We start from the raw sequence: 23,447 nt of genomic DNA on the forward strand, positions 1-23,447 counted from the left end.
CAGACAAAGAGAGAGAGATATGAGAGAGAGAGAGAGAGAGAGAGAGAGAGAGAGAGAGAGAGAGAGAGAGAGAGAGAGAGAGAGAGAGAGAGAGAGAGAGAGAGAGAGGGGAGCATGTAATTACAGAGTTTTCCTCTGCTGGCAGGGATATTGTCTCTTAAATGTTCTTGTTCATTTAAAACATTATTACCACAATAAAATCGCTTTAAAAATCATTCACTGTACAATTCCCATATAACATAGGGTGATGTCAATGTGGACTGCCACAAACTTTTCTGCCACAAATTTTTGTTACATTTCCAATAGTGTCAATTTACAACTTTTTTTTTACAGGCAAAATTAACATATTGTTCAAAGCTGCCGTATGCCGCATCTGGTGAAAACAGTCTCATCCAATAGCGTCAGTGCATTAAGTAAATAATATTGCAGAATATTAAGTGTACCAACCAGATTTTAAGTTTAAAAAGACACAAATGTTTAATTTTTTTACCCTGTAGTATCCAGAAAGAAGAAGAGGATTTAAGTGTCAGAAGGCCTGACCATGACTTTTGCCCCATCACTTCAGGGGCTCAAAGACAGCTAAAGACTTGAAGGATAATACTAGTAAATCCCTTGAGAGTGAGTGTGTGTGTATGTGTGTGTATGTGTAAATGAGGTAAAAGATTGACCAAGGAAACAGCGAACAAAAACAAAAATCACTTAAAGTAGGGCCCTATAAAATCCGTTTTATTTTTTCCCAAATTCCGTTTTATTTTTTCCCAAATTCTGTTTTTTCCGTTTTAATTTTTGGGAATTAGATTTTTTTTTTACCCTTGACTGTTATTTTAGTTGTAAAAATAATGCTTTTAAAGTTAATGATTAAAATGTATTAAAAAATACAAATAAATTAGAAATGACCTTAAATTTATTGAGGTAATACAGACATTTACTCAGTAGCCTTTTCAGGACAAATACTGCATGATGCAACATAACACTGCACTCTTCAAGTAACAACAAAATATGGTTATGAGCCTTAAACTGTCCAGTAAGATAAATTATATTAGTTTATATAAGTTTAACCCCTTAACTGTCACCTCCCCTTTTTGAGAATGGGGGTTAAATGCTCTATTCACACTTAAATGGTTGTAATTCAAGAATGCCTTGGAATATATACCCAAGTTTGGTCTTGTTTTAAAGAAAACACTCAGCAGATCATTGCTGAAGTGAAAACACTTCAAAAAATGAAAGTATGAAAAAGTTATGGAAGTTTTAATTCACAGTAAATCAAATATACTGTACTATATATTTTTTATTTTATATAAAATATATATTTTACAAAATATTTTTACTCTAAAATTACTATAAAATCAAATCCATAAATCTAACCAAGTTATGTTCCAAATTTGAAGTTGATATCACAAAAATTGAAGTTCCCATGAGATTTTGTTTAGGCGTAGTACCAAAAATAGCCACCGGGTGCCATTGAATTCCATTGAATTTAGTTGTGTACATTCTGCCTTAACAAATTAATACATTTCTGTCCAAATATCAATTTTGTCACAAAATTTGGAACCTTGAGACTCAGACCTTTCTGACAATATGTGTTTTGTCAAGATTAGAAAAGGTTTTGATCATAAATTATGAAATATAAGGATGCCCAAAAGGGGAGGAGCCTCATAAAATAAGTACCGTTTCTATGGTAACGCAACATTCAATTATAAAATGGTTTTCACAGGATGAATTCTGAGTTTATAAGCTTTGAAATGATACCTAATTTATGATAACTACTAAAATATGTGATATAATAAAAAAAGGCGATAAAAAATATTATTATATTTTAGAGGATAATATATACATATATATTATAATTTTTAGAGGATAATGTTATTCTATACTTTTTATTTTTTATTGAAAAATACTAGATTATATGTTTTATTATGAACTTTTAGCATAAAAACAGAAGTTTCAATGATTAAAAGTGGGTGCATCAACTTTTTGTGACAAAGGTCAGACCTCCTGTTATGATGCAGATTTTTTTAGGTGCACTCTTGTCATAAATTCATTAATTACTCTTCCTACATAATTTTTTACACAAAACAGGGGTCGAATATTTAATTACAAGTCTTAGACCTTTCCAAAAATATATAATTTGTCATAATTAGATTAGGATTTAATAGAAATATAGTGAAGTAAAGTTAGGCGTCCCGGTACCGGGACGGTGACAGTTAAGGGGTTAAATAAAGTCACACTATGTCTCTTACGGAGTTCGTTTCGCTTTTGTCCAGTCCGGCACCTCATAGACAGACGCGGTGTGCAAGTCATGTGTGTGTGTGTGTGTGTGAGAGAGAGACGCGTGAGTAAGAGAGAGAGAGAGACGGAGGGAGAGCGGGGAAATACAACTGAAATAATACGCTGCGTGTTTTAAATACTGTTAAAAACCGAAACGCAGTATGTGGCGGCGAATTAGTCAATGTGTGGGAAACACTGCATAAGTCACGTGCGAACTGCTCGGCACTGACGGCTTATAGCGTCGAGTTTCTTTACTTTTAGCCGACGAAAGCAGAGCCGTGGAGAACCGCTTCGCCGTGCTTTCATTGTTTTGATTTCATCATTGGAGCTGAAATGACGGGTTGAGGGGTTTGTGTCACCCAGATTTGCTTCCCCTGGTCTGCATTTTCACCAGGCATACGTTCATCTCCCACACAAAAACAGAATTTCAAACCAAATATGTAAAAATCTACGAAATTCCGCGTTAATTGGCCAATTCCGCGATTACGTTATCGTGGAAATCATAGGGCCCTATTAAAGCTACACTGTGTAACTCTTTTAGTTTATTCTTAGCTAAAAACACTTAGTTCTTTCAAAAATATATGTGCTGATTAATGTATATTTACTTCGTTTAAGTAATAAAGTATTCTTGTGAGTGTATAATATGCCATTGAAAATACATACGGGTAATGTCGGTCGCCATGTTGCCCCTCCATCTTGAAAGTACATTAGCCAAAGAGGGACATACCCGTTAATTCAAGCTTCGCCTTTCGCGTTTACGTTTGAGTTAACACTCATGGACGAGGTCGAACTGGAAGCCATGTTAATCTTGGACTACATTGGCCACCGTAGGAGTTAAAACGAAATCGGAATGGGCTTTATGCACAGCTGCACTACTTCCTGAACTTAAGCCAGCTCCTTGTTTCCTGTCTGCCATTATTGGCCAAATTGATTAATCCAGGTGTGCCTGACCTCAGTAGTCACGGCAACAATAATCAGACACACCTGAATTAATCAAGTTCGGCCAATAATGGCGGACAGGAAACAAGGAGCTGGCTTAAGTTCAGGAAGTAGTGCAGCTGTGCATAAGGTCAATTGAGAGGAACAGAAACTAATATTCACTGGATGGTCATATATATTTTCACCGCTAAAAATCACACAGTGTGGCTTTAATAAAATACTTGTAAAATAAAACCTGTAAAATTCTTTGTTACACACACACCAAAAAATAAGTTTGTACCTTTTCTGTTGCTCCAGCTCTTCTAGCGATGGTCCGTTGGACACGGGCCGTGTGGAGAAACCTAATGACAATGCAGTTGTCAGTTGTGTTGAACAGATACACCCTGTCACAATGGGGTGTAAATGTGATATACATTACCTCCATCAGGGCTGGAGTTGAGGATTTCGAGCGCGTGGATCATGCCATTGGCAAACAGCGCTGCATCTTCCTTGCTGCCAAAATTCAGTCCCCAGACCTGCCGAGCGTCCCGCCATTGGTGGAAGTTTGGCGTGGCCTGATTATATTTTAATCCCTTTACAATTGGACAATTCATCACAACCTGTACAAGAAAAGACACAAATGTCTAAATGTACATTGAACCATATATGCACACAAGTATAAACAAATGTATCGTTTATGCTGTAGTTTATTGGAGAAGTTAATTATTGGTGCATAATCAGTGACAAACATTTTAAAATTAAATTATTTTTTAAGTTCAAAAGAGTGCCGAAGTTATGACATCACTTTGTAGGCCAAAACGCGGAAGTGAGTTAGCATTTTAGCACTTCTGAAGTCTATGGGTTTTTTTAATGGGTTTTGGCTAAATCGCCTGAAATAAGGTCTGTGGTGAACAAAGCCTTTAAATATTTTCACGTTTTGATCTACGACATAAAACACACCAGTTATAACCTGTGTGGGAGCCATTAGTTATTGTTGATGTTGTGGTGGTTGTCTACACTAGAGGGCAGTGTGCTTGTGCTACAGTATCCAAGTTCACGGTGGCACAGGCGCGCCAGCTAATTAATACACAGGTGTAGCGGGTGGGGAATTATGCTAGGGTGGCGGGGAGATCACACGGTTTTTACCGCTGGCACGCCACAGCTAGATTAGTCCTCACGTTTGCATATACTTTGAACTCTGTAAACTATTTTTCTATTAAATGGGAACACCACCCAAAGACGCTAAACGTTGTGGACTTTAAATTCATCCGAAGTGGACAAATAGCGCGTCAAAAACAGGATCTAGCCCTCACCCTGCTGAGTGTCTGATTAATGTTAAGACAGTCACTACACAAGTAAAAACCTTGATCTCGTTGAGATGTCCCGGAGGAACAACAAATGAAATCTGGTTTCGTTTGGATACTTTGGAAGTTGGACAACAACTGGATTTCGCTGGAATACTTTGGAAGTTGAATAAGCAAATGGATTACTTTATCGAGCCAAAACTGCAGCATGGTAAAGCTATAAACTGTGTCATCCATCGTCAATCCTAAGGTAGGATAAATCTTTTATCATTGACCGGCAAAAGGAAAACTTGGACCTTCCTGATAAGCAGGTTACGAACTGAAAGACTTTTACGTCTGTACAACAATTGACGCAGTATTAATAATATTGCTAGGTCACGTATTGCGAGTGTGTTGCCTAGGCAAATGAAAGGCAATAGTCGACATAGCGCAATAACAAAGCCCGTGAATCTTACAAAGTAATCTGTTGAGAATGAGTGACACACTAGGCAATGATAAAAATAAAGTTACAGAGCTGCAACGTGACGGCAGTGAAAAAAGGACAAGAAAACCTACCGCTAAAGGAATCATTATAATAATTGAAAGGCTTCAAAAGGAAAGAAGTATGATTTTTAAAAAAACAAGCAAAATAAAAGCAGACATCGTCCCGTTTCTGGTTTCTGTTGAAAAGGTTCCTGCAAATGTGACAAATGTTCAACAGAAGCTAAAAGGGTTTAAGTCTCTATGTCAAAATGCCTTTGATCTTCACAACACTTTGCTCAATGAGTTTTCTCTGCCTGAAGAGGAACGGAAAAGACAGGAAGAATGGTTTCAGTTAAAAAGGTCTGTTAATGATGCATTCGTTGAGGAAGTGAATAAATGGTTGAAGGAGATGGGAGCTTCATGTGATGATGAAAATGTGAATGATGCCACTGACGTGGATGATGATGTTGATGATGATGATGATGATGATGATGATGGTGGTGATGGCCAGGGTGCACAACGAAAGGTAAAAAATAAAGATGCTCAATCCGTGTGTCAAGATGACATTAGGCCAGGGGACAGTGTGTCTAATGTGTCCAGTCAAAGATCAAGCAAAAGAAGCCATGGCAGTTCCAGTGCATCTTCTGCACGGTTAAAGGCAAAGGCAGAAAGCGCAGCTTTGATGGAGAAGGCTGCTGCTTTACAAAGGAAGCATCAGCTCGAGGAACAAGAGGAGGAACTCCGATTGGAAAGAGTCAAGCTGAGGAAAAGAAAGGAACAGTTGGAACTTGATGCACAAATTGCTATGGCTGCTGCAAGGCTTTCAGTACTGGAAGGCAGTGATGTGGAAATGGCTGCATCAGATGGAATGAACTCATATGTGCGTAAGGCACGTAAAGGGCAAAGTCTTGAACTTAATCCAAATGCAAGCATTTATGTTCCTAAACAAAGCACAATGGCTACAAAACCAACTTCAAGAGAACCACCTTTGTTTCCTGTGCATGTCGAGCACCCCTTTGCACGTTCACAGAATCACGAACAGCGTCGTGTTATATCATCAGCAAAAGATAGCACTTTTAGACTGCAGTCACAGCCATTCAATGGAACACATGGTACTACTGGCCAACAGCACCAGTTTGAAAATGTTCCTACAACCTTAATAACTGCGCCTGCTGGATCAGTAGCTGCACAAGAACAGCAATTGCACAGGCTTCAGCCAGCACAGAGCACTCCACCAATGCAAAGCACTGTGGACCAGAATGCCATATGTGGAATCTTGCAAAAGCAGAATGAGATTACAGCAATGCTTGTGCAGCAACAAATGTCATCAAGTTTGCCACAGAAAGACATTGCCATATTCGATGGGGATCCATTGCAATTTCTTTCATTTGTTAGAGCTTTTGAACACTGTATTGAGCAGAGAACTAGCAGCTATCAAGACTGTCTGTACCTGTTAGAGCAATATACTGCAGGGCAGCCCAGAGAGCTGGTTCGAAGTTGCCTACATATGGCATCGCAGCAAGGATATCAAAGAGCAAAAGGTCTTCTGAGAGAGCACTTTGGCAGTGAACAGAAGATAGCAACAGCCTACATGGACAAGGTGTTCGGATGGCCTGTTGTAAAGGCTGAGGATGTTAAGGCATTGCAGGAATTTGCACTTTTCTTAAGAGGCTGCTGCAATGTTATGACTGAGATACAATGTATGGAAGAATTGAACATTCCATCAAATATGAAGAATGTGATAATGAAATGGCCATACAGGCTGCGGGACAGATGGAGATCTATAGCTTGTGAGCTACAAGAACGACGAGGCTATCGAGCCACCTTTCCTGATATGGTGAACTTTCTTGAGACTCAAGTCAAAATCTTGTCTCATCCGCTTTTCGGTGATATTGCAGACACACAATCTAGTGCTTCGAAGGCTATGAATAGTAGAAGGCCAGTGTCCAGGAGTAATATCAAAGGAAGCAGTTTTGCAACTAATATTTTGGCGATGCCAAGCCAGCCCAGTGCTTCGAAGGAGTCAGGCTTAGAATCCTGTCACTATTGTAAGCAGCGTCATCTGTTGCCCAAGTGTCCAGGCTTGAACAAAATTCCTCACAGGGAGAAGATTGAATTCTTGAGAGAAAAGGGTGTTTGCTTTGGATGCTTGAAAGTGGGCCACATGAGTAAAGAGTGTAGAAGTCGTCTGACCTGTGATGAATGCAATCTGAAACATCCAACTATTTTGCATATCTACAATAAAGATAAGATGACCAAGACACAGGAAGTAGAAGTAAATAATGCACTGGTGTCACTTCAGGCATGTGGTTGTACTGGGGCCGGAGATCAACATTGTACTCTCTCCATCATTCCGGTACAGGTGAAATCTAAGAAAGGACACAAGGTGCTCAGGACATATGCCTTCTTGGACCCTGGAAGTACAGCAACATTTTGTACCAACAGTTTATTGAAGAAGTTAAATCTGCAGGGTAAAAGGACCAATATTCTACTACGCACCATGGGCCAAGAGAAGGTTGTTGAAAGTCAAGTTGTTTCAGGTCTAGAGGTGTCCAAATTGGGTGGCAGCCAGTTCTTGGACCTCCCGGAGGTGTACACACAGGACGCAATTCCAGTGTCAAAGAGTAACATTCCTATCCAGCAAGACCTTGAGAAATGGGAATATTTGAGAGATGTTAAAATTCCAGAATTGGATGCAGATGTTGAAATCTTGATTGGGACCAATGCACCAAAATTGATGGAGCCCTGGGAAATTGTTAACAGCAAAGGTGGTGGACCCTACGCCGTGAGGACCCTATTGGGGTGGGTCATCAACGGTCCATTGAGAGGCAATGGTGGATGTTGCAAGAGAAGCTGCTCAACCGTCTATGCCAATAGGATATCCATTGCCAGGCTGGAGGAGCTGTTGGTTTCTCAGTACAACCAAGACTTTAATGAGAAGTCATTGGAGGAGAGGCAGGAGATGTCAAGGGAAGACCTGAGATTCATGGAGGTTCTTGAGAAGTCTATACACTTGCAAGGAGGTCATTACTGCATGGATTTACCCTTTAGGACTGATGACATCACCATGCCAAATAACCGGTGCATAGTGGAACAGCGTGTTAACTGTCTAAAAGGAAAATTTGAAAGGAATAAATCTTATCAGGAGGAGTACACAGCGTTTCTCTCACAGATGATTGACTGCGGATATGCTGAAGTGGTGCCTAAAGACCAGCTGGATTGTAAAGAAGGCCATGTGTGGTATCTCCCTCATCATGGGGTGTATCACCCAAGAAAGAAATCTCTAAGGGTGGTTTTTGACTGTGGAGCTGGATTTAAAGGAACATCCTTGAATTATCAGTTGTTGCAAGGTCCTGACTTTACCAATTCACTTTTTGGTGTTTTAACAAGATTCAGACAGGAGAGCATCGCCCTGATGACCGATGTCCAGGCTATGTTTCATCAAGTGAGGGTGTCGAAAAGACACGTGGATTTCCTTCGTTTTTTATGGTGGCCAGAAGGAGATACGACACAAAGCCCACTGGAACATAGAATGAAGGTGCACATCTTTGGAGCTGTCTCGTCACCAAGCTGTGCAAGCTATGCTTTAAGGAGAACTGCAGCAGACAACAAGGATGACTTTCAAGCTGAAGTGATTGAGACCATATACAACAACTTTTATGTGGATGATTGTTTAAAGTCATTGCCTTCAGAGAAGGAGGCTATAAAGTTGGTTGCAGATCTCACCGAGTTGTGCTCAAAGGGAGGATTTCGACTGCTCAAATGGACTAGTAACAGTCGGGTTGTATTGTCGTCCATTCCTGAAGAAAAGCGATCCAAAACAACCAGGCAGCTGCACCTGGAACAAGAGCAGCTACCCATAGAGATGGCACTTGGACTGAATTGGTGTGCTGAAAGTGACACTTTTACATTTAAACCTGCAGTGGAAAGACGGCCACATACTAGACGCGGCATTCTATCAATTGTTGGTTCCATATATGACCCATTGGGTTTTTTATCTCCTTTCACCTTGCTGCCAAAGTTGCTGTTGCAAGAAATGTGCCGAAGAAACTTGTCTTGGGATGAGCCTATACCACAGACACTTCTACAACAATGGACCGGATGGCTGTCGGACTTGGAGAAGGTGGTGAAGCTCAAGGTGAGCCGCTGTATCAAGCCAAGGGGCTTTGGAAGATCTGCCAGTGCACAGCTACATCATTTTGCGGATGCTAGCAGCTATGGTTACGGCACAGTGTCCTACCTAAGGCTGGTGAGTCAAGAAGAGCGAGTGCATGTTGCCTTTATGTTGGGCAAAGCCAGGGTTGCGCCATTAAAACAGACAACTATCCCTCGTCTTGAGCTCACGGCTGCAGTGTTGGCTGTTAAGGTCGATAGAATGTTGAAGAAGGAGTTGTTGCTGCAATTGGAGGAGTCCCACTTCTGGACAGACAGTCAGACTGTGTTGAAATACATCAACAATGAAACGAAACGCTTTCATACCTTTGTTGCTAACAGAGTGGCTGCAATACGGGAAGCAACAAGTCTCAGCCAGTGGAAGTATATCAGCTCCAAGAACAATCCCGCTGATGAAGCCTCCAGGGGTCTGAGTGTGGATAACTTTCTTGCCTGCAAGAGGTGGTTGGAGGGTCCTGACTTTCTCCAAAGAACGGAAAAGGATTGGCCAAGACCTTTGGAGCCGCAGTCCATCTCTTTAGACGACCCAGAGGTCAAAAGGGACGTCCTGGTAAACGTGATTACGTACACAGAAGATGCGACCTCTAAGCTCTTGACTTACTTTTCTGACTGGTCTAAACTTAAAGTCTCTGTGGCTTGGTACTTAAGGCTCAAATCTATTCTTTTGGAGCTGAGCAGAGAAAGGAAGTTGATTCTGGCTTCTTTAGATCCTACTGGCTCATCTTTGGAGGAGAGGATCAGAGAGGTTAGAGGAGCAATTGGTAAACAAAAACTTTCTGTGAGTGAGCTCTCTAAAGCCGAAGCTGCTATTATACATTTCAGTCAGCAAGTAACATTTCAGGAAGAAATCTCAATGTTGAAAAGTGGAGCATCTTTTGTGAAGAAAACAAGCAAAATTTACAAATTAGATCCAGTGCTCAGTGACGATTTGTTGAGAGTAGGTGGAAGACTTGGCCGTGCAGCTTTGCCTGAAGAGCTCAAGCATCCTGCGATTCTTTGTAAGGGGCAACATATATCTAGTCTTATTCTGCGGTCCATACATCAACAGCTTGGGCATGCTGGACGGAACCATATGCTCTCGACTTTGCGGCGCAAGTATTGGGTTACCAACGCCAACTCTGCTTGCCGGAGAATAATATCTGAGTGTGTGGTCTGTAGAAGACATCGTGGACAGCCAAGTGAGCAGAAGATGGCTGACCTGCCCAGTGAAAGAATAAGTCCAGATCTGCCTCCCTTTACCAACGTTGGGGTGGATTATTTCGGACCCATTGAAGTCAAGAGAGGGCGTGCTATGGCCAAAAGATATGGGGTCATTTTCACCTGTATGGCCAGTAGAGCTGTGCATTTGGAGGTTGCTTACACTCTGACCACGGATTCTTGTGTCAATGCTATTAGGAGATTCATTTGTCGAAGAGGTCAGATCTGCAGTCTACGATCAGACAATGGTACCAACTTTGTTGGTGCAGAGCGAGAGTTAAGAGAAGCTTTAGCAGCCATTGATTACAGCAAGATTCATGGCGCTCTCATAAAAAGGGGCATCAATTGGATTTTTAACACCCCGGCTGCATCACATCATGGCGGCGTTTGGGAGCGACTCATTAAGATAGTCAAGCGAGTTCTGTATTCTGTTCTGCAGCAACAGTCTTTGGATGACGAAAGCTTCCATACCATTCTGTGCGAGGTGGAAGCTATTCTGAATGACCGTCCGATAACCAAGGTGTCTGACGATGTTAACGACTTGGAAGCACTCACACCTAACCACATCCTTTTGCTAAAAGGAAAACCTGTTCTTGCCCCTGGAATCTTTCAAGCGAGTGCCGTGCAGTTGAAGACTAAGACAGGGCAGTTGGAGCGCCCTATTTCCAAGCTTTTCCTGTTGCAAGAAGCTGTGTAATGGTCATGACCCAACGTTGGTTAACATCCTATCCAGAAGAAAGAAGATCTGAAGACTTTTTGTGTGTCTCCCTGTTTTTGCAGTTTAATTGGTCACACTTTCCCAATTAGGGGCCGGTGTGTGGGAGCCATTAGTTATTGTTGATGTTGTGGTGGTTGTCTACACTAGAGGGCAGTGTGCTTGTGCTACAGTATCCAAGTTCACGGTGGCACAGGCGCGCCAGCTAATTAATACACAGGTGTAGCGGGTGGGGAATTATGCTAGGGTGGCGGGGAGATCACACGGTTTTTACCGCTGGCACGCCACAGCTAGATTAGTCCTCACGTTTGCATATACTTTGAACTCTGTAAACTATTTTTCTATTAAATGGGAACACCACCCAAAGACGCTAAACGTTGTGGACTTTAAATTCATCCGAAGTGGACAAATAGCGCGTCAAAAACAGGATCTAGCCCTCACCCTGCTGAGTGTCTGATTAATGTTAAGACAGTCACTACAACCTGCTTGTTTTTTTTTTTAACTTAATTGTGTCTGCTTGTGGTTTATTCAACTTTATACAGTATAGGCATCAAAGTGTATTCATTTTGGATTACCTTGTAAAGATTATATTGATAGACAAAACATGTAAGGGTCACAAATCTTTGTTAAACACAGATCTTATTTTTTGCGATTTTCCAAAAGTCTATGGGGAAAACGCATAGCTTTTCGATCGAGGGAAAACCATGCGCTGCTAACTTCCAAGTTGTCCTACAAAGTGACATCATAACTTCGGCAATCTAAATAGACCATTACTTAAATACACTTCTTGTACGATGAACATATTTTACATTTCTGAATGATATTTTTTTGTTTACTTTTGTAGGGCTCCTTTTTGTTGGCTAGGTGATGCACTTGTACTGAGTTAAAGGGATACTTCACCCAAAATTAATTTTTTTTTAGATTTTCTTCTTTCAGACAAAATACATTTGGAGTTATGTTAAAAAAAGTCCTTGCTCTTCCAAGCTTTATAATGGTAGTGAATAGCGGTCCTGATTTTGTCCATCCATCCATTACACTATAAAAAAATATTGTTAGTTTAACTTAAATTAAGTAACCTGGTTGCCTTAAAATTTTAAGTTGATTGAACTGGAAAAAGTGAGTTAATACAATGAAGGAGATTGATTTAATCATCACTCAAAATAATAAGTTATCTGAACTAAATAAATTATTTAAGTTGATTTGACAAAAAAAAAAAAATGTTGTGATAACAAATCTTGAAAATATGTTTTTACAGTGTATAAAAGAACCCCACACGGCTCCCGGGATTAATAAAAGACCTTCTGAAGCGAAGCGATGGGTTTGTGTAAGAAAAATATCCATATTTAAATTTAGGGATGGGCACCGATTTATCGCGATTAATCGCATCCAAAATAAAAGTTTGTGTTTACATAATATATGTTTGTGTAGTGTGTATAATTAATTTGTATATATAAATACCCACACATGCATGTACTGTATATATTTAAGAAATTTGAGCATGTATATATGAAGAGTTCAGATGCAAAAGCCTCTAAGTGCCATTTGAAATTTTCTTCTAGAAAGATCATTTTTATCAAGCTTGTATATTTAAGTTCAGTAATTTCACTTAAATTGCAATGAGGATTACCTATTAATTGTCATTTAAGTGAAATTATTGAACTTGAATAAATAAGCTTGATAAAAATGATCATTTTAGAAGAAAATTTCAAATGGCACTTAGAGGCTTTTTCATCTGAACTCTTCATATTTTATATATATTTATTCACAATTAATATTATATATAAATATAAATATTTGATATTAATAACGAATTTTTCTTAAATATATACATGCATGTGTGGGTATTTATATATACAAATTAATCATACACACTACACACACATATATTATGTAAAACAAACTTTTATTTTGGATGCGATTTATCCGGGATTAATCGTTGCCCATCCCTATTTAAATTAAAACTTTATAAAGTACAATAACTAACTTCTAACAGATGGCCATATGCATCGATTTACGGTGAAAAAAATAACCTCTGACTCGACTTTTGAGATTTGAAGAATATTTCTCAAAAAAATTCCTGAAAAATCAGGACGCATTCTTGTGTGCAAGAACTGAAGGAACCAAAATGAAAGGTTCACAAAGAGAGTTTCGGAAAACAGACAAATGTTTTTTTATTGAACATTTGCAAATGTGAATAACCCTTAAAAAAGATTGATAAATGCAATTGCAAAAATGGACTACCATGACTGTAGGCCTATGACAAAGATACATTAAACCATATGAAATAATACTTCTCTAAATTCACTTTCCTTATAAAGAATTCACTCATCTGCCACCATAAATAATCTCCTAAATGATCTACATTTGGGTGCTTTTATTTCAGTAAATATTAAAAATATGATTTTTTTGCGATTGTTTAAACTTTTTTAATGAATCCAAGAATGAATAGCATAAATGCAAAGACTACATGTCCGAGAACATGGTGCATGCGTTTAAAAAAAGATCTAGATTCACATTTGATTAGATGCACCAAAAATGCACCAAATAATTTGCTCCTACTCAAAGTAGTACAGATTTGTAAACTTATTTGTATATTCCAGCAAGAACATATGCTTGTTTAATAGACTGTCCACGAGGGGGCTCTACCGCTGCAGAGCACATGAGTGTGTGTTTGTGTGCGTGTTTGTGTATGTGTTTGTGAATGTGAGTGTTTCAGGGATTTCCAATGTTATAAGAATTAGAATAAGAAAACCAAAAATAGTAATACCAGAAGTCTTTGACCTTGGGGTGTAGATATTGTTTGGTCCCCATGAAGAAATCAGCTTGTGAATCATGCTAAATGATGTCTTTTGGAAATGTAAAAATGCAGAAAGTTGTGTGTGCTGGGTAGGTTTATGGTTAAGAACAGGGGACTGGAAATACATTTTGTACAGTATAAAAATCATTCTATGGAAAGACCTCATAAAACATGGAAACCTGAGTGTATGTGTGTGTGAGTGTGTATTCATCTTTAGTGAATGTGCTGACACTTGGTTTCTCTGTTTGTATTACAATCATGAATTCCACAAAGCAGAGCGGTGGAGAGAAATGGAAGAGAAGAAAAGACGAAAATGTCCAAAAACCTCAACGTGCCATCTACACAGATCATCAAAATACACATACCCCAACTAAGAAAGCAGACACTTCTGAGCACAGTGACGGAAAGAGATAAAAGTCACTGAGTCATTCAGACAAAGAAAAATGAGTTTGAGGAATCAGACAGATGGACTGTGGAGAGGTAGAGACATGAGAATGGGGGAGGAGGGCCTAACTGGCACAGGAAATGGTTTGGCTATCTTACAGGAAACAACATCTACTTTAGTAGTCATCTCTGGAGAGCATTCGTGTCTGTGCGTGTAGAGGGCGACAGGGCTGGGAGAGGGAAGAGAGAACTCAAGATAGAGGGATACAGGTGATGGATGCATGGACTGTAAAACTGGGAAAGAGAGAAATTATTTCCATTCGGTCATTTTAGAGGAATATTTCACCCAAACATGACATTTTGCTCATCAGGTGACAGACGTTTAGTAGAATGTCCAGGCTGCTTTTTTCTATTTGTTGAAAGTGGATTGATGCTAAGGATGTTAAGCTTCAAAAATGACAAAACAAAAAGCCCATTTGATTTGTGCACTATATTCAAATGGGACGCTTATGTTTTAAGTCAGTTTTTAATGAAAATTATATGGCAACATTATCAAATCTAAATTTATTTGGTGAAAAATAAATATAAAATATATTTAAAAATAATATAAAATGTAATATATTCCTGTGATGGCAAAGATGAATTATCAGAAGTATTATTTATTATAATCATTTTTAGCATACTACTAATATCATTGTTTGATCAGTATATATATTTATCTATTTATTTTTTTATAATATTTAATCGCGATTAATCGCATTAATGACATAGTTAACTCGCGATTAATTGCAATTAATCACACATTTTTATCTATTCTAAACGTCTCTTGATTTCTTTTTGTCCCATTATTTTTTTTTTCTCGTTTTAATGCTCTTATCAAAATGGTAAAGTAGATCGGTTTGCTTTGTGCAAATGTTTTATTGACAACAACATTGCGAGGGCTTGGAGCCAGAGGGGCGTAAGTGGCATTTTGGGTGAATATGAGTTCTTTATATCAAAATAAAAGTCCTATCTGAGATCAAACTGTATTGAATAAAGCAACAAAAAGTCGTATTTGACTTATTTGACTTTATGAAAACATTTTAGAACATGTTCATTGTGTTAATATGCCATACATTTTTTACTTAAATTCTCATTTCATGTAAGTATGCCTGTGGTTACAATGTTTGTGGTTTAAGGTTAATAATACAGGTGATTGATTGTAGCGTGGTCAAAATTTTGTTTTGTCTCTCCTGTAAAGTTTGTTAAAAGCCACTTACGCCCTTCTGTAAGGGCGATACAAAAAGGCCGTTAATCGCACAATAAAAAATTGACGCTGTTAAAATGGGGTTGCATTAACACTGTTAATAACACGTTTAACTGACAGGCCTAATATATATGTGCGTATAATATATATGTGCGTATAATATATATGTGCGTATGTGTGTGTTTATATATATATATATATATATATATATGAAGAGTTCAGATGCAAAAGCCTCTAATTTTCTTAAAAGCCATTGGAAATTTTCTTCTAAAATGATCATTTTTATCAAGCTTATTTATTCAAGTTCAGTAATTTCACTTAAATGACAATTAATAGGTACTCCTCACTGCAATTTAAGTGAAATTACTGAACTTAAATATACAAGCTTGATAAAAATGATCATTCTAGAAGAAAATTTAAAATGGTACTTAGAGGCTTTTGCATCTGAACTCTTCATATATATATATATATATATATATATATATATATATATATATATATATATATATATATATATATATCAAAGATATAGCAAAGATCATCCACATATACGGTGCAGAATATATTGGATCCAACGATATTAATAATGCCATTCATTTTAATACTGAAAAGAATGACCGAGAGTATGCTTCCCTGAGGAACTCCAAGTTCTTGTTTGGGTAAATTTGATAAAGTGTTTCCTATTTGGACTCTGCAATATCTACTAACCAAAAATTTGGAGAGGAAGATCAGCAATCATCCTCTAAAACCCATTTGATACAGATATTTCAAAATACCATACATCCAAGTTGTTTCATATGCTTTTTCCAGATAATAGCGACAATTTGTTCTTTTCTAATAAAACCATCTCGGATGTATGATTCTAATCTAATCAGTTCATCCAAAATGCTCTTTCCACGTCTAAAAAAAACAAAAAAAACACAGGAAGTCACTTATTTGTTTCTTTAATACCAGTATCCAGACAAGATGATTATTTGCCATCCTTCCCATGGTTTTACAAAGGCTACTGGTAAGAGCAATTGGTGTTATTTTGATTACTACGATATTTTCATGATTTAGGTATAGGAATTACTGTTGCTTCTTTCCAAGAAGATGGTATTTTACCAGACGACCAAACAACATTGAAACTATCCAAAAGAAGGGATTCTGATCTTTAAAACTTTGCAGACCTTTTACATTAACAAACGGTTTTATTACACATATGAAAGGTAGGATAATATTCTAAAAAGTATAATGGGAAATAACCCTTTATTAGGGTGCACCAATACCACTTTTTCAGACCCAGTACAAGTACTTACATTTGGGTACTTGCCGATACCAAGTATTGATATGAGTACTTAATAATACCATATAGCTCTTCTAAAAATGTTTTATTTTCATCAGATGTTTTTCACTTTCTGACTAACAAAGTACAACTTGTATAATCAAATTGCTTGTGTTAAAGGAGCTATTTCTCACCCGTGACCACTCCTCTTGACAATTTAGCAGAGCATAGTTTGCAGTCTTATCTTAAAATATCTCATTACTCCTCCTACGACTACCTGCTCAACTGACGAGAGGTTAGGCTAATGTCTCGTTGCCATTAGAGGCCGTTGTTACAGACGCGCCTATGTTCATGTTTGCATAGCAACGACAGACGCCACGGGAGCGCAAGTGCTTGTGGAAAGGAGGAGAAAGCAGTGCGGCCCGCGCTTTCCACACGTTTTTAGATGCGATATGAGAACGGCCTCTTAAAGTGGAATCGGCTGGGATGTATCGGGGTGGTTTTACGAGTACAAGTAGCCTATATGAGCACAGTATCGGACCGACACCCGAGTGCTGGTATCGGTGCATCCCTATTCCTTTATGGGGCACCTTTATCATATTTGTATAGTTTTTTTTTGCTCATCTTTGATGCTCAACATCCCAGTATGTACACAGAACAGACCTGGTAAATTTCTGTTTTGTGTTCTGTAGGAAAAAAAAATACAGGTCTGGAAACACATGAGCATCAGAAAATTAGAAATTTTTTGGGTGTACTATCCCTTTAACAACACAGTATTAGACTGCAGCATGTGCTGTTTGTCTTTAAACATGGAAAAAAAAATATTGAAGTCAGTTCTTGAAAACTATTTTAAAGTGTTTGCTTGAGGCAAAATTCAGAATGATTTTATTTCCAGTTACCCTGAATGTGTCACCTACCTGCAGTATGAAAAATGGTTTGTTTTTACACAACTACAAGCTACATCTGTCTGACTGTAGTTTGTTTACCTGCTGGTCGGTCTGCATTTTGCGTCCCACCACTCTGAAGGCGTTATTGCCTGGATTGTGATAGATTTGGACCCTGCTGAAAGCCTGGGGGCCCGTGCCTGCTGGGACCCACTTCTTATTGCCATCATCGTAGATCATCACAGTGGCCCGCGCCTGACAGATACTTGACTCACTGTCAAGAAAAAGAGAGAGAGCGAGAGAGATGACATTAACAACATTTATATCAATAAAACTGCTTTTCAAACAGTGAGAAAGCGAAACAAAAACGGGTTGGACACTGGGAAAAGGATGACAAACAGAGGGGGAAGAGAGACCGAGGCATAATGAACAAAGAGACAAGTGTGGTTAGAAATGTGTGAGGTAGGAGGAGAAGTCTGTCTGATCGAAACAAGCCCAGCAAGTACCAACAATGGGGGCAGACAAAGAAAGGAAGTGCTCAACATTCCCCTGCTCAGGAGAGAAAGCAGGTTCTAGAAACTTCAAACTGACCGCGTATCACATTCTCACACATTACATACATGCACAAACAGAGCCTGTTCTTGAAGGAATAATTCAAATTGAAATTCCAGGGCTCGACAATAAGGACCGCCCGATGGCCCGGAGTCACTGTAAAAGACGGTCTGGACAGGTGACAGAGTTGTCAGTGTCTCGAATGGGCCAGTAGTGCATTTCTTTTGCAAATAAGTTTAAGTTTTACAATTTATGCATTCAAACGATATTAAAGTGCCCATTTTATAGGTTCCTAATTTTGTTTTGTAGGTCTCCTATAAAAGGTTTACATGCATCTAAGGTTAAAAATCACTTTAATTTTCTCATATTAAACATTGCACATCACATCATTTCTCAAAGAGTCTGAAAACTACTTTTTTTTTACTGTTTATGCAGACACTTTAAACCCCTCCTTTCCGAGAGCCTACTTTGCTCTGATTGGTCAGGCAGCCCAGTCTTTAGTGATTGGTCTACCACTTACAGTGCTTGTCTGAGGCCCCGTCCACACTACTGCGTTTTCGTTTAAAAACGGAGACCTTTTGCTACGTTTGCACCTCCCGTCCAGACTAAAACGGGAAAAACGAAGACCTAAAACGGAGAAGTTTAGAAACGCTGCAGCTTCGTTTTGCGTTTTGAATCTCCGGAGGGCGTTTTAGTGTAGACGACACAAAACGGAGGACTTCAGAAACGCTGACGCAGAGGCTGACGCTCGGCTCTATGATTGGGTGTTATTAGTCATGACCCATGACGTATCCTTCCCCGATTCGCCAACCACTGTTTACACAGACACGCGCATGCCCAGTGTTGGTGAATGGTCACGTCATCCGCGTTTTCAGTCGTTTTAATGTGGACGGAGATCATTTCAAATACGCAGATAAAACGCTGGTGTGGACGGAGATCGTATTCGTTTTAATTCTCCGCTTTTAAACGAAAACGCAGTAGTGTGGACGGGGCCTAAAACGCCCATTCCTACAACTAAATTTCAGCTCTTCCTCAGCAATTGATACAGAGTATGAACCATAACAATGGTGTTGGGTTTTCCGTATCAATTCCAGTGCGACTCCACAATCATACTTTTGAAGTGCATGTAAATTTAATTCAATTGAACACCATCTTCCAAACAACACAAACCAAGCCTCAGAAACAAGTACAGTGTATGAATGCGGGTCGAAGTAGACGTTGTTCATGGTCAGCCAGTGAAGACCATAGATGTGCATTCACACAAAAGGCTTCACACAAAAGTTTTCAGACTTTTTTGCCATACTGCAGGAACTGGGAATGATTTTAGTTATAGGAACGTCTTTTAGGGGGAGGAAATTAGCTCCCATTTCAGAATAGGGTCTGACCCAGCACAACAGGAACTACCAGTGACATAAGTGTGTGTTGATTGACCAAACACATGCCGTATAAAACGCCAGCACCCACAATTTATCAAAACTCCATGAACTAATTCCATTTAAATGAAAAACAACGATAGATGGACCGATGGCAAAGTCCAGACATTTCTCCATCTTTACGCTACAGAGTTGTTAAATTGCTGTGCTTAAATGACATCGCTGTCGACCGGCTTACGTCACTTCTGAGAGCCTAATAGCAATGTAAATGCAACCAGGAGAATGGCCCTATGGGTACATTTAGTTCTCAGGGGACCGGCGTGGCTAGTTAACAGAGTTCCAATAACTGCCCCATGTGAAAGCCCCTATTGTTACGTAGATAACAGGAAGTGAAACTGGAATTGCTAACGACTCGTTCTGGTAGTTTTTCACACAATTGATTCTTTCTTTAAGTAGACAACATTATGCACTTTGATCTTTAAAACATTGCAAACCTTTTACATTCACAAACAGCTTTATTACACACTACATGAAAGGTAACATTGGGGGAAAAAACAATGGGTGTACTTTAAAACAATTCAAGCACAAAGTAAATAAATAAATAAATAAAGAACTCAATCGGGATCTCTAGACGGCTTTTTGTGATTGACTGAATAGCTTCTGTAGCTTTAATAAGAATTAATCCATATTTAGTTTATAAAGTGAAGACTTTGCAGTGCTATTTTGCATTTGATTACTAAAGTATTCAGGTAAGAAATACTAAAATTGAATACTGTTACTCAAAACCTTAAAAGCTCCATTTCATTTATAAATTTGTTCTATTGTGTTTGTTTGCACTTTATTTAGGGCTGTCAAACGATTAATCGTGATTAATCGCATCCAAAATAAAAATTTGTGTTTACATAATAGATGTGGGTGCACTGTGTATAATTATTTTATATACATAAATAATACACACACATGCTTGCAGATTTTTAAGAAATATTTTCATGTATATACTGTATATAGATTTATATATAATTTATATTATATATAAATATCAATATTTTTTATATAATTTTTTTTTCTAAAATATTCATGTATGTGTGTCTATTTATATATATATATATATATATATATATATATATATATATATATACAAAATAATTATACACAGTGCACCCACATATATTATGTAAATAGAAACTTTTATCTTGGATGCGATTAATCGTTTGACAGCCCTACACTTTATTTTATTACTGACCGTGTACTTGTCTTTCATAATGTTTGAAACACTATATAAGTAGTTAGGTTAGTTATTTTTGCTGTGGAATGAAAAAAAATGGTATTGAGTATTATGATATTTTGTCACATTACTTTATAAATCAAAATACCAGGTTACATGGGACAAAAACTAGAAAAAATATTTTGACAGGGCAAGTAAAAATCTGGGCCCTTCACGTTCAGCCCTGAATTCTTCTATTTACTGGTTTTGATTTGTGAGCACTTTTAGAATAGTGATTTGGAACGACATCAGGATGAGTACAAAAATGACAGTTTTGGCTGAATGAATACATTAAGAAATCCACTGACAGTGGATGGAAAAACACAGCTGGACTTGTCCGTCACAAATATATACAAATAAGGACAAGGATCAGGCAAGGTTGTGATGTCATACTGACATAATCTTACTCGTAGTATGCGCATGTGGCGGCACATTTGTTCCAGGACTGTTTATAGTGTCTCTAGAGAAATAAATCGGACACGAACAGGCAGTTCATTTTCAAACTCAAATGCTGCCTCTGCACTCCATGTTCACATTCCTCAATGCTTATTAAAGGGTTAGTTGTGAGACGAAAAACCGTCTCTGCAGAAGATCAACCAATACTTCTATATGAGTATGAGAGTATATATCATCTAGTATGAGAGAAACATAAACACAGGACTACTTGAGCAACAAAACAATAAACATTCCTCTAATGAATGATTACAAGACATTATTCAGGGGCAATTACATTCCCTACCTTGTGATTATTTTTTAGCAAACTTTCAGATCACGTCAGTAAGACTTTTGTGACAGTTCAACACAGGCTTTTCAGAGACAGAAAATATGATGAAAAAGATGATGCAGTGATAACTATATTGGATCTGACAGTGTTGCAACACACAAGTGTGAGTAACAGTGTTTTTACCACAAGTCACTATTGTTTTGTCTGTTACAGGTGGTTTGATATCTACTCTTTACTAAAAATGATGAATAAGTACGACAAACAATGATACATTTATTCCTAATTTGTTTACATGAAACAAGTTATCATTTAAACTAAACGTACTTATACAAATAAGTTTTGAGTTTAACTATGTTAATTTAACTACGTTTTGAGACAAACACCTTTCTGTATCATCTTTGTTTAAACACTATTACAATTACCTCACAAATACAGGAGGAATAAATACAAATGACGATTAATTAGCAAACTGTTGTAGATTGGAGTATCCTTAGTATTTGAGGTATAGGTTCGTTGTCTTCCAATTTGGGATCAGACTCAGGCTCAAACATGTATGCCTGCCATTTTTCAGCATTGGAAGGTTTCAGAAATGTATTAACATGCAAAACTGATACCTTATCACAACAGTGGGCATTTATTTCCAAGTCTTGAATGCCACGCCTATCAGAACAAAGTGTTTTAAAGAGTCAAATGAGAGGGTTTTAAAGAGAGGGTTTGTGATGTAAAAAAATCTTGCTTGCATTATAAAACTATTATTTAAATGCAGGTCCCCTTTAAGATTTTTGGCACTTCTCTGTACCGTTTTTGTAACCCAAGTATACAAAATAAAATAATATTCTAACACTAAGTTATTTGACAAAATTACAGCTTGCCTAAAAAATATATATAAGACATATATTGAAGACATTAATAATATTTTGATAATATTGGATACAAAGTTTATCATGGGCACAACTGAATGACATTTATTGCTTTAATAATAATAATTATTATGATATAATAATATTTTTTTTTTTTTGGGGGGGGAGATTTTCACACAATTTGAAATGCTTCAAATATTTCACTATGTGTTCATATTATAATACATTAAAGGTCTGGGATATGGGACAAGTATAACAAAATAGTTATAAATCTATCTAAATCTATTCATGATAGGCATTTAAAAGTAGAAAGACAAAAATATGAAGCCATTGTAAAAAAAAAAAAAACATATCTTCACCATTCTCTCTCTCCTCATTTCCTCCAAACTGTGATATAATCTCCTCTTCCTGTGACGTCACACTGAGGCCACGGCCCACTTCCTTCTCCAAAAAATGCCGAATAAGGACTGACTATATGGTCTGCCGAGTGCATGTATGCAGACACACACACACACACACACTTCGAGCCCAGATGTTGATTACTATTGGAGGATGGAGCTTTGGTTAAACAGATGGAAGGAAAGACGGGATAAAAGAAATCACAGAGGAGATAAAGAGGATGAGTGAAAGAGGGAGATCAGGATGAACTTGGCACAGACAGCCTATTATAGGAAATACATACATTTTTAATATGGGAAGGCTGAGCTAGAACTAGGAACGAAACAGTGTACAGTAAATTATTAATGACGAGGAAGACACACACACAGTATGTAAACAATTGCCTTCATTAACAGATGCAAATGCAAACTGCTCATCAAGTGTTCACGACAGTGACTAAACTAATCAAGGCACTTTGAAACAAATGAAATATATTTAGAATATATATATATATATTGTATTGTATTATATATTTATCATGGGTGCCGGTTTAGGGTGGCAACACATTGTTCATCCCGAGTTTTATTGGGTAAATGACTTCAAGACAAACTGGACTTTGTTTCAGAAACAAGATGAATCTAAGCAAATCCAACGGCAAAGATAGTGACAATTCAATATCAAACC

General features: G+C 37.9%; 1 protein-coding gene across 2 annotated transcripts in view; it reads right to left on the reverse strand.

Moving 5' to 3' along the window:
* Positions 1–23,447, reverse strand: part of vaspb (vasodilator stimulated phosphoprotein b) — a 67,213-nt gene that overhangs the window by 19,503 nt on the left and 24,263 nt on the right. For both annotated transcript variants that reach the window (XM_039663907.2, XM_039663906.2), the window contains exons 2-4: positions 17,715–17,886; positions 3,626–3,806; positions 3,488–3,548 (exon numbers count right to left, since the gene is read on the reverse strand). In XM_039663907.2, coding sequence (XP_039519841.2) covers positions 3,488–3,548; positions 3,626–3,806; positions 17,715–17,886 — 414 coding nt within the window. The remainder of the gene's footprint in view (positions 1–3,487; positions 3,549–3,625; positions 3,807–17,714; positions 17,887–23,447) is intronic.

Source organism: Pimephales promelas, chromosome 10, assembly GCF_988280905.1.
Source record: "Pimephales promelas chromosome 10, fPimPro1.hap1.1, whole genome shotgun sequence".
NCBI classification, from domain to species: domain Eukaryota; kingdom Metazoa; phylum Chordata; class Actinopteri; order Cypriniformes; family Leuciscidae; genus Pimephales; species Pimephales promelas.